Here is a 12,018-nt window from a genome sequence, read left to right as displayed (position 1 = left end):
ATAATAATTGTGTTTATGTATGTGTGTATATGTGTGTATATATATACACACACACACAATATGCTTCTGTGTAAAATGCGGGCTTTCAACATGTTTCGATCAATTAATGAGATAGATCATCTCATTTCTTTAATATCATGTAGGTTTTGGCAAATATGCAAGATAATAACATTAGTGTCCAAATTATGGTAAGTTCTATATTTTCTCTTTAACAGATGAAAGATGGTTGTGGAGCTTATTCATTAAACTAATTGAAAGACAGCATTTCTATTTTGCCCTTGCCAACAACATGCTAACTTTTCAACTAGATCAATCTATTGGAAGCTTGTATATCTACCTTTACTTGATTATCATTTCATATTCTTTCTCTTAGCATTTAATTTACATTATAGTACTTGCTTATTTACTATTTAAATCTCCCTTATTCTAATAACCTTGACCCTGATTTTCAATCTGGACAAGACAGAACTGTGGGGGGGGGGGGGGGTGGATTTTACAGGCATTATGGCCAAATTTGGGATCATTGGATTAAATCAAATAGCACAACTAAATGATCAATCATTAGCAGTGAGTCATTTGTCTCAGGTACTTTGGCAAGAGCCAGCATTCCTGTTCTTCCTGGACTATAAGGAAACAAAAATATGCATAAACCTGCATTTTGTTTGCCATAAAAAGATGAAGTTTTTCTGGTTAGTAATGTGTATTATGTCACTTAGTATGTTTACATATTTGAGTAGGATTCCACCAGCTTGTGTCCTTGACTTTAAATTTAAATTCACATTTGGCTAAATTTGAGCAAAAAAGGATTTGTCAAATTTTTGCTCAAATTTAGCCAAATGTGAATTAATGCCTATCTTTACTGTTTTTGGCCTGTTGATCAAGAAGTCAAGGAGAGGCTGAAGTTGATATGTGTCACGACAAGCTTCCCAGAAATCAGTTCAATGAAAATCTACTCTTTGGTGCTTTGTTCTTTAATTGCTTGTGTTTCTCTAGATGTCAATTTGTGTATTATGAAATGTATAATCTTAATAATTTTAACCACATTATTTTTTAAAAGCAAATAGAATGTCTTTAGAAATAACAGATAAAATATATTGGTTTACTTAGAGTGGTTAAAAAATCCAAAGAATTGTAAACAAAGTTCATGTTTTATTATTTCTGTTATGCAATAACTGTAACCTAATGTGTGGAATTTTTGTTCTTTGTTGGGATTTTCTTTCTGGGTTGACATTCAGTACATCCTAAACATCTGAACAACTAGTATGGTGACTAAGTTGGGAAAAAAAATGAAATCTGTTTATTTCTTACTTCTTAAAGGTATCCACAAAGTCCACTCTGACACACAGCAATTTTCCTGCCAGTTTACATGAAAATATTTACAGTGTTTCCACTGACTTCCAATGACAGTTTCTCTGACCCAGAAGTATACTAAGTAAAAACATTCTATGATAGCCTTGAGTATTTTTGAAATTAACCTTTTGTTTTATTTTGAATTCTAAAATCAATGGCTGTAGTTCAAAAACAAATTGAACTTGTGCTACTGTTTTGCTCTTCTAATATTTAAATAGAATCACTGTCATGAGATATTGCAGAAAGCTACTTGAGGCCATCTATGACTTGCAACTTAAAATGGAAATTACTATAAAGGTTTTGTAATGCTTACACAGGAAGATTCATCAACAGTCCTGACCTGCAGTCATTGACCTTTGGGCGCCATGACAGTGTAGCAGTTAGCACGATGCTATTGCATTTCAGGGTGTCAGATTGTTCAACGCTGGAATGCTTTGTAAGGAATGTGGAATCCATGTATTTTTCTGGGTGTTCTGGTTTCCTCCCATAGTCCAAAGATGTATTGGTTAGTAGGTTAATTGATCTTTGTAAATTGTCTCAGAACTAGGTTAGGGTTAAATTGGGGGTTGCTGGACATTGTGCCTCGAAGGGCCTACTCCTAACTATATCTCTAAATAATAAACTCGAAGATGGCGATGGGTGATCTTCTGTTACAATGTGAGGTGGAAGTATACCCACAATGCTTTGTGGTAGGAGTCAAGCATCTTCACCCAGCAACACCGAGTGGATGGCTCTGTACGATCACATCTGGACAATGTGCGAGTTTACAAGATGATGTTGAAGAATCCGTGGTGAATTGCTGTAATGCATCTTGTAGATGATTCACAGTGCAATCAGGTCTCCTGGTGATGGAGAGAAGTGAATGTTTGTGGTGATTTGTCACCATCTAATCTAGGAGACTGTCTTATCCCTGCAAAGTGATGAATTTCCTAAGTGCTGCTGGAGTTGCATTCATTCAATAATGTAAAAGCTTGCCATCGTATTTCTACCTTATAAATTAATGGTCCAGGAAGAAACCAACCCATGCATACATAAGCAAAATACTGGGGAGTGCCTGTTGGTGTGCTTACAAAATGAGGGTCAGGCGATTAATCTCTCACTACTGAACTGCTCTTGCACAGCCAGTGATCATTAGGGTGCTAAGGGTAGGAAATTTACTACTGGCGATGTCATTGATTATCAAAGGAAGTTTTTTTAAACCTATTTGCATTTTGTGACACAAATGTTACTTATTGGGACAAATACGAATTTTGTTCAGGCCTGTTGTTCATATGGAATGTATGTGAACATAGAGTTTTTCACCGTTATTGTCTGAAGCACTGTGAATGGAACCTCTCGCAGCTCAGCCATCCCCTGGTATTATCTCTTCAGTCCCCCCATAGACCAGAAGTATTCAAGTCATAAAGCACATACCGCCAGGCTCAAGGACAGCTTCTCCCCTGCTGTTTTTAAGACTACTGAATGGTTCCCTAGTATGATAAGATGGACACTTGACCTCACAATATATCTCATAATGGTCTTGTATCTTATTAACTACCTGCACTGCACTTTCTCCATAGCTGTTACACTTTATTCTCCATTCTGTTATTGTTTTATGTTGTACAACTTCAATGCACTGTAATCAATTTTCCTGTATGGAGAGTGCAAAACATGCTTTTCACTGTACCTAAGTGTGTCAATGCTGAGCAATGATGCTGGAGGCCCTCTCCAGGGCGCAAGTCTGGGCAGGAAGATTTGAAGAACCGGCTGTTGCCCATGCAGCGGGTTCCCCCTCTCCACATCACTGTTGTAGTCCAAAGGAAGGGCAAGCGCTGATATAGCTTGGCTAAGTACATGTGACAATAGTAAACTGATTCCAATACACTCGGAGATTATTTGCAAAGACTTAAGACTTTGTGGTGGGGCAAGGCCGTTACTGAAGAGTTTGCAAATGTGTTTGGGCATTTTATAATGCTCCTGTTATTTTTTTTGTGTGGCTGATTGATTTCAAACAACAAAATTGTTTTGACAATTGCGACTCCAATGAATGGAGTATTCTCACTAGTCCCTGTGAGTTATTTTTTTTCTGGAGCTCCTCAATTCTTAGTAAAATGCTGCCTGTAAAAATGTAAAAAGCCTTTTTTTGTTTAGCGATACTTGGAGGCTACAGAAGGCTGAAACACTGACCATCTCTTTGCCCTTGTGAACGCTGCTTAACCCGTTGAGGTACTCTATCAGTTTGTTTTTTGCTTTCTTTAAATACATGTTTGGAGCAAGTCTATAAAATTCTAAGTAAATTTATTATCAAGGTACATATATATCACTATATACAACCCTGAGATTTGTTTTCTTGTGGGCATACAAAGTAAATCCAAGAAACACAATAGAATCAATGAAAGACCACACCCAACAGAACAAACAACCAATGTGCAATGGACAACAAACTCTGCAAATACAAATGAGGGAGGGGGAAAAAAGCAATTAATTTTGAGAACATGAGATGAAAGTGAGTCCATAGGTTGTGGGAACAGTTCAGTGATGGGACAAATGAAGTTGAATGATGCTATCCACTTTGGTTTAAGAGCCTGATGGTTGAAGGGTAATAACTGTTCCTGAACCTAGTGGTGTGGTACTTGATGATGGATGCTGATTTCCTATGACAGCACTCCATGTTATGAGTTCTGGGCCCAAAATGCCCTGGATTTAGTAAGACCACCATTGTGATAGAGATGCTTAAAGTGGAGTCTGGGATATTGAATCTGTGAAGATGCATGTATTAGGCTGGTAGTTGGGTCATTCCTTGAGACTGCTCTTCCAATACACATGTCCGTATAAGGATTTTACATGGTTTAAAAGACTGGGAGTGCCTTAATCTTCATCATATCCATTTCTGAGGTTGTTGCTAGGTAGCTTGTCCATTTTTGCTCTTAGAACATAGAACACAGAACAGTATAGGCCCTTTTTTAATTAAGTGCAATCGTGAATAATAGCCAGATCAGAAATGCTGATCAAGTCAACTGGTTCCCAATCAGATGGTTCACTGCTGCTCAACGATAGAACATAAAAAAAATTCATTATGTACAATTTGGCCCACAATGTTGTTTGTGCCAACCTTAGTCTAATCCAAGATCAAACTAACCTTCCTTCCCACACAACCCTCAAGTTTCATTCATGTATGTGCTTTTTCCAAGAGTCTTTTAAATGTCCATAATGCATCTGCCTCTACCACCACTCCTGATGTGTCCCATGCACTTACCATGCTCAATGTGTAAAACTAAAACCTACCTCTGACTTTTCCCCTATACTTTCCTTAAAGATATGTCCTCTTCTATTAAATATTGCTGCGCTGGAAAGAATGCACTGGCTGTACACTATATCTATACCTCTTATTATCTTTATACACATATAAGTCATCTCTCACTGTCCTTCACTCCAAAGAGAAAAGCCGTAACTTGTGGTAGCAGTTTTGTAGACCAATCAATCACAACATGAAACCCTGACGTATGGAAGAATTTCTTTCCTAAAGGCCATTAGTAAATCAGATCTTTTTTTTTACATCTTTGCAAATATGAATTGCCATCTCTTGAATGTGTGGAAGGAGCTAGACTGAGAGCTAGGGGTTCCGAACCTGGGGTCCATGGCATAAAAAAGGTTGGGAACCCCTGGGCTAGATATACAGTAGCTTCAGTCTGCCTATCGGATTCCTTCATGGGACCACTAAACAATTACCTAGTTATTACCTTGTTGTTGCTTGATGTAGGAAAGTAACTATATTTCAAAATCCCTTCACTAACTATTAAGCAGTTTTGGACTCGTTGAAAGTGTGAAAGAAGCTATTTCTTAAGTTTCTGAAACATACAGTTAACTATTTAAATTAAGTGGTTAGAAAGAACACCTTAATTAACTTGAATTATGTTCTGATGTCCTTTGTATTAATCAAGTTGAGATTATGGAGACAAATTAGAATAGCGGTTAGCATAATGCTATTACAAAACCAGTAACCTGGGTTCAATTTTGCTGCCGTCTGTAAGGAGTTTGTACACTCTCCCCATGGTCATGTGGATTTCTGCACACATTTCCAAGACATAGGGGTTAATAGGTTAATTGGTTGCACTGGTGTAATTGGGTGGCATGGGCTCGTTGGACTGGAAGGGACTGTTACTGTGCTGTATTATTGGGTGGCACAGCATCGTTGGGCTGAAAAGCTGTCAGATTTAGGACTCCTTTCCTTATCAGTCTTGACCACATTTGCTAGGAGGGAAAATAAACAAACCGCTGGATCTGTAGTATTTAGAAAACATGATTCTCTTATTTAGTTATTTTATAGGAATAAATTAAAATGAGATATTAACATCACAACTGACAAGCATTGTTAGTCTTTGAAGCACGTTCTTACTCTTAATTGAAATCAAACTAAACCGGATGTAGAGATAAAACATTCTTTCAATACAGTAGAATTTCTCAGTCATTTTAAACAATTTATTATTAGCATTTAACAGGGTGATTTATTTTTGTATATGATACCACTGCAATGTGCCACAGCAAATCACACAATGTTCCTAAAATTGAAACAGAATGGTTCTCCTTGAGAAAAGAACAATTGGATGATACACATTTAACTACCTTGGAAATTACAATTAGAAACCCTATTATGATTTATTCAAATGTTCTACTTTGTGTTCTAAGTTCATATCTTAGCTGATGGTATATGGAAAAAAGCAACAGCTTTAACAATGCTGCATTCATCAGCAAATAAGTCCTGTTTCACCTACGTTTTACCTAAAATTATATTTTAGTTGTGATTGAAAGTTTTAAGATTGTTTTTGCCTTTTTATTACACCCTCAATCTCTAGTTCTAGCTATTCTCAGTTTATACAGTTGGTTTCTCTCTTATCTTGTAAGAGAGAAACCAAGTATGTATGATCACTACTTTATCTTGTTTCTATCTTTACCTCCTATTTAAATGCCTTTACACTGATACTTTTCAATACCAGTAGAAACATTCAGTAAGAGAATTCCCACTTTCCTTTTATTGGGTCAGTGAATTATTTTTCCTTAAAATTAGTGTCCTGTAGATACCAATAAGTTCTATAATGCAATTTTTATATAAAACTTTGAAATATGTATTTTCTTCATCATTTCTGACCACAGATAATTAAACTTCTGCTTTTCCTATCACAATAATTTAAAGAAGTAAAACATATGCTTAATTTATGCTTATTGGTACAACTTGCACTAATTCCTCTGCATCAGAAGAATATACCATCTTTAGGGGAAAAAAACAAGAGGTTTAATAAGACCCTTGGCTTCTAAATGAAACAATGTCCTGCTTCCTAGCATATTACCATATATCTCAATTATCCTGGAAATGAAAGGGTTAATGTATGAAGAGCATTTGATGGCTCTGGATCTGTGCTCACTGGAGATTAGAAGAATTGGGGGTGGGATTTCATTGAAACCTAACAAGTTTTGAAAGACCTGGACAGAGTGGATGTGGAGAGAATGTTTCCTACAGTGCTGGACTCTAGGGGTAGAGGGCACAGTCTCAGAATACAAGGACATCCCTGTAGAACATAGATGAAGAGCAATTTCTTTAGCCAGAGCGTGAGGGGTGAATCTGAGAAATTCATTGCCACAGATGGCTGTGGAGGGCAAGTCATCGGGTATATTTAAAGTGGAGGTTGATAAGTTCCTGATTACTAAAGGTGTCAAAGGTCATGAGGAGAAGGCAGGAGAAATGGAATGGAGACGGTTAATAAATCAGCTGTGATGGAAAGGTGGAGCTGACTCAATCAGGTGAATGGCCTAATTCTGCTCCAATGTCTTCTGTCAACTCTTCTCTCTGAAAAAGCACTTCAATGTCACTTGATACTATTTACATTGCTAGTTGACTCAGGGTAGTTTATTTCACCCTCAATGTGAGTAAGATTGTGAATAACTTTTATGCTTACTCTTATAAGCATATTACCCATATAGTAATAATTATTTTCTCTTTGCAATCTATAAAACATTCGTGTAAAAGCTTTAAAAAGTCATTTAAATGTTCTCAATGACATCATACTGGATAGCTGCAAATAGTGCAAGTTCAAAGAAAATTATTTTATCGTTATTTGCTGAGTCCTAGTTGTTTATGCTTTGGCTAGCATCTGGCCTTGTATCAAAATAACTTACTGGAAATTACTGTTTGTTGCGTCTAACCTATTTTGCCTAACTTTATTGACTTACAAATGTTTTAATCTGCTGAGACACTTTTTAAATTTTTTTTCCTGTAGTCATTAACATTCCTTCGACTTACTATGCCTCATTTCAGCAACTGAGTTGTAGTAAGTGTGAATTAGATCTACTTTGGTACTGTAGCTCATCCCGGCACGTGCTCTTTAGTTGGTTCCCTGCAAACCTAATGAGAGCAAGAGTTCTGGTTTCTGAAACGTGAAGACAGCACACAGTATTTTAACGGATTTTCAAGTTTTGTGTATGTGTTTTTGAACGTATGCATGAGGGGGAGTCGAATCCCTAAAGACAAATCAATCAATACTTTTTATCTATTTAAATCTCAACTGCTCGATATTTTATTGAAACTTGGTAGCCCTGCAGCTCTTGTGAGCACGACAGTTTTTCTTCCTCTACCAAAACTTTATCGCCTGTTTTGTTTTTCACTTGACCCATGATCTCGTGTCCTATTTTAGCTGACCCGCTGCTAAAGTAGATTATAGCACTGGCAATTTCAGTGTCTTTTGTCCCGACTGAAGTCCACTGTCACCACTGTGATTGGGCCTCATGTGACAATCACCTGGCTGCATCGTACTCCAGGTCGGAGTCTGATAGTTTGATGAAGGTGACAAAACAGGTTTACGGTTTGTAATTTTTCTGCTGTTCTTAAACAAAAGCTCTTTCTATCTATTTACAAGCATTGGAAGTAGGGAAATAAACACCACCAGGTCACTCACAGAAAGGCCGCAGGGTCGGCGATTCCCTGGCTTTTCGCCTTACGTGGGTTGGGCCTAAGCCCCCCCCCTGCCCCCCGCCCGTTGCCACAGCAATGAGAGCGGTGCAAAGCGCCAGGCCTATCAGATGCGAGTGTACGTCCTGTCAGGACCTGTCGAGCCGCCGCTCGCGCCGAGTGGATCCACTGATGCTCTCTTTATTTCCCTTTCCCCTTCCAGGATCTCGAAGCGCTTCCCACCTCCCGCTCCCACTCCCCCCACCCCCGCCGTAACCTCGGAGGAGTATGGGTAGAAAGCGAGGCTTCGCGGAAGCGCCGGCGGATTCCAAGATGGCGGCGGGGTGCTGTGGAGTGAAGAAGCAGAAACTGTCGAGTTGCTCGTCCTCTTCCACCTCGTCCAACAACTCCAACGAGAACCACTGCAAGGAAGTGAGCCGCTCCAACGGCTTCAGCGGCTGCCCCGGCGGCAGGAGCATGGTGGTCAACTCGGAGATGTGCTGCTTCTGTTTCGACGTCCTGTATTGCCATCTGTACGGATATCAGCCGCCCCGGAGCCCACGATTCACCAACGACCCATAGTAAGTACCCAAACTCCTGGCACTGCCGGCGCATGGCTCCGGAGCTGCTCCCAATCAAGGCTGCATTGTCTTTCGGCTCTCGGTATTTGCATTATTTTAACAATAAATTCAGCGGAGCTTTGATTTGTTCGCTGTGGTTGATCGGTAACAAGTAGTTAAGTAACGCGATTCATTTTCATTTTCATGCGTTTTTTTGTGTATGTGAACTTCACAAACAAAGGAAGCAACTCGCAGAATCCGTGCATTATTGCCCAAGTTTGTCAAACTTGCCATTCGGTTCTGAACGTCCTTGCAACTTTTTAATCTATAACCTCGAGTTTAGTTTTGACGGGACACTTTTTTTGTATCCATACGGATTAACTTAAGGGAGATTTTAGTCTGAGTCTTCCAAAAGGGGATGTTACCAAGTGACTTTCACCAGTATTTAAAATGCAGATATTATTCTTTTCTAATTGCTTTCCCAATGAAAGCTTTGCGGGGTGAAGTGAGATCCACAGTTGTCCGGCCAGTGATTTTTCTTTTTGTTTTGTTGCTTTCCCCAAGGAAACACCGAAACCATTCTGCATTATGGTGTCTATTCCCGTTGAGTAATATCACTTTACAGACTTACAGTTTTAGCTTTTGTCACTGTTACAAATCTGGTTTCGGTAAATAAAGAAAAATTGCAGAATTAGTTAAAATGGACCAGTGTGGTTTTTAGTTACTTTATTGAACTCCAGCGACGTGTTATCTTTCATTGATCAATTTTCGCAAGCCAGGTTATGTTCCAGGAATTTTTAGAGTGGAATATTGATTATGCTGTTTTTTTCTAACTTAAGAAATCGCAAATATTTGTGTTGATTTACGATTTTTTTAAGTTGCCCTGTTGTTGAAATCGGGTTGACTGATTACACTTACAGGCGTAAATGAGCGCAATTTTGACAGTTGTTTAGATTTCGTAATGATATTTTGAGATCTACTGAACAAGACACAACTGATTTTAAGACAGTTGCTTTGTGCTAAGGTCGCAATGTCCTGTTGCTCTGGAGTGATCTTGATGTTTGAAATGCAGGTTATTATTATCGAATAGATTATATTTTAATGATATGAAAGAAGAAAAATGAACAGTATTTACAAACTTTACTTTTCCTGCCTATCGTGAAGTTTACAAGCGTATTGATAAGTACCCTAATGTGTAAAAGTGAATGACTTGGCAATCATTTGCTGTTCGGGAAGGATATGTGATTTTTTTTCTTCTCTCAATGATGTATGTCATGCTGGAGCTAAAGATCAGTTACTCAGGTGCTTCTTTTGTGAATAAAGTGTTAAATTACACTTATGTAGAATTCTCTGCCCAATGAAGCAGGGAGGCTACCTCAGCAAATGTATTTAAGACAAGTTTGGATAGATTTTTGCGTAGTGGGGTAATCGAGGATTATGGAGAAAAGGCAGGTAGGTGGAGATGAGTCCTTTGCCAGAATGGCGGAGTGGGCTCCACAGACCAGATGGCCTACACCTACTCTTGTTTCTTATGTTTAATTGTTAAATTACTCTTCATGAAATAGTTGATCTTGTTTTAAGAGTGCCAATTTTACACATGATCAGAATTAAACATGAATTGAAATTCCTTTATGACTAAATTATTCCAGTTTCTTTATATTTTGCTTTTTGCCCTGTGCACAATTTGCTCTGGAGATGTGATCCTAATGTCAGTTCCTTACTCTTTTAATAATACATTGCTTCCAATGCTCATTATAAGTTAAGTGTTTATAGACCCCCCCCCCCCCAAGATAAACTTTAACCAAATTTTAAGGTTCATGATGCATACTTTGTGACATTGAACTTCCAGGTAAGTTTAAGCCAGTATTGTATTTTGAGCAGATTGTTTAAAAAGTGAGCTTTAATTTTCAGCATCATTGAACCTTGGGCACATGGTAGAGTGTCTGGTCCAGGATCAGTTATGGCTGTACAGTTTAAAACTTCTTGCATCGTATAGTGCAAGGACAAGAAGGTGACTGTAGGAGGAATGCTTACTTTGATCTTGAATGGGTGCTACTGCTTTCTAGTGAGGTGTATATTTTCCTTGTGCATGTGTAGAATTGGTGTGCATTATATGCCAAAGATATCATTCTGTGAAGGTATGGATAAAGTATACAATTAATATTTACAAACTGAGATCATGATAATAAAACCAGTTCTATTATTGCAAGTATTGAGGGGCAGGGAAAACTTTGCATGCCATCTATAAAGATGATTTTATTACATCTGCATCTTGAGATTAGACAAGAGAAAAGCAACAACAGAATATAATGCAACTATTACTGAGGAAGTGCAGACAGATAACATTGTACAAGGTCAGATAAAGTTAGTTGATGGGCGAAGAGTTCATCTTATTGTACAAGAGGTCCATGCAGTAGTCTGTTGCAGCAGGATAGAAGCTGTTCTTGAGTCTGATGGTCCATACTCAATGGCTGCTGTATCTTCTGCCTGGTAGCAAGGCTGGGGCGGGGGGGCAGGGCGGGTAAAGAATGGCTACTGTGGAAGGGGTCTTTAGTTATGTTGGTTGTTATACTGAGTTAACAAAGTATAGATGGTCTATGGAGGGGAGGGTGTTTTATTTTTGATGGGCTCAGTATTGGGGGGAAAAAGTCACAGATTATGTTCAGCAGCATGAATTTGCAGCATAAAAAGAACATATCAGAAATGTAGTATGTAAAACTGGAGCAATAAAAGATTGGATAAAACTTCTGCAGATTTGAGGCATGATCTGGTGGAAATAACCTTTCAAAATATGGGTTGTGAATAGAATAACTGGAATAGTACAGTTACATATCCATTTACGAGGAATTGCATGTGAAAGGAAGTGAACTAATATTGAAATGATCTTGGTTTTAAAAACTATTTTTATCTACAAGAAAATAAAAGCTGCAATGCAATTCTGAAGTGGAGCAGATAAAATCTCACTTTGTCTTTTTGATTTTCTAGTAGGAGACAAGATTATTGCAGTGTTTTCAAACTGGAACTCTGTTCATTACTGTGCCACATATTTAAAGCGGAGGTTGATAGGACATCAAAGGTTACGAGGATAAGGCAAGAGAATGGGGTTGAGAGGGATAATAAATCAGCTATAATGGAATGTCAAAGTGGACTTGATGGGCTGACTGGCCTAATTCTGCTCCTATATCTTAA

General features: G+C 38.3%; 1 protein-coding gene and 1 long non-coding RNA gene across 4 annotated transcripts in view; one reads left to right on the top strand and one right to left on the bottom strand.

Annotated features, from left to right (window-relative positions):
* LOC140734251 (uncharacterized) overlaps positions 1–8,466 on the bottom strand; it is a 79,788-nt gene extending 71,322 nt beyond the window's left edge. The window contains exon 1 of the long non-coding RNA XR_012100504.1: positions 8,277–8,466. This is a non-coding gene — a long non-coding RNA (uncharacterized lncRNA). The remainder of the gene's footprint in view (positions 1–8,276) is intronic.
* Positions 1–12,018, top strand: part of LOC140734250 (nuclear protein AMMECR1-like) — a 156,350-nt gene that overhangs the window by 55,616 nt on the left and 88,716 nt on the right. For 2 of the 3 annotated variants that reach the window (XM_073057964.1, XM_073057962.1), the window contains exon 2: positions 8,493–8,850. In XM_073057964.1, the coding sequence (XP_072914065.1) occupies positions 8,558–8,850 (293 nt within the window). In that variant the 5' untranslated portion in view covers positions 8,493–8,557. Of the gene's footprint in view, positions 1–8,381; positions 8,851–12,018 lie in introns of those variants that run through there. The other variant, XM_073057963.1, reaches the window with a different exon arrangement.

Source organism: Hemitrygon akajei, chromosome 10, assembly GCF_048418815.1.
Source record: "Hemitrygon akajei chromosome 10, sHemAka1.3, whole genome shotgun sequence".
NCBI classification, from domain to species: Eukaryota; Metazoa; Chordata; class Chondrichthyes; order Myliobatiformes; family Dasyatidae; genus Hemitrygon; species Hemitrygon akajei.
This window is presented reverse-complemented; position numbering and strand designations above follow the sequence as displayed.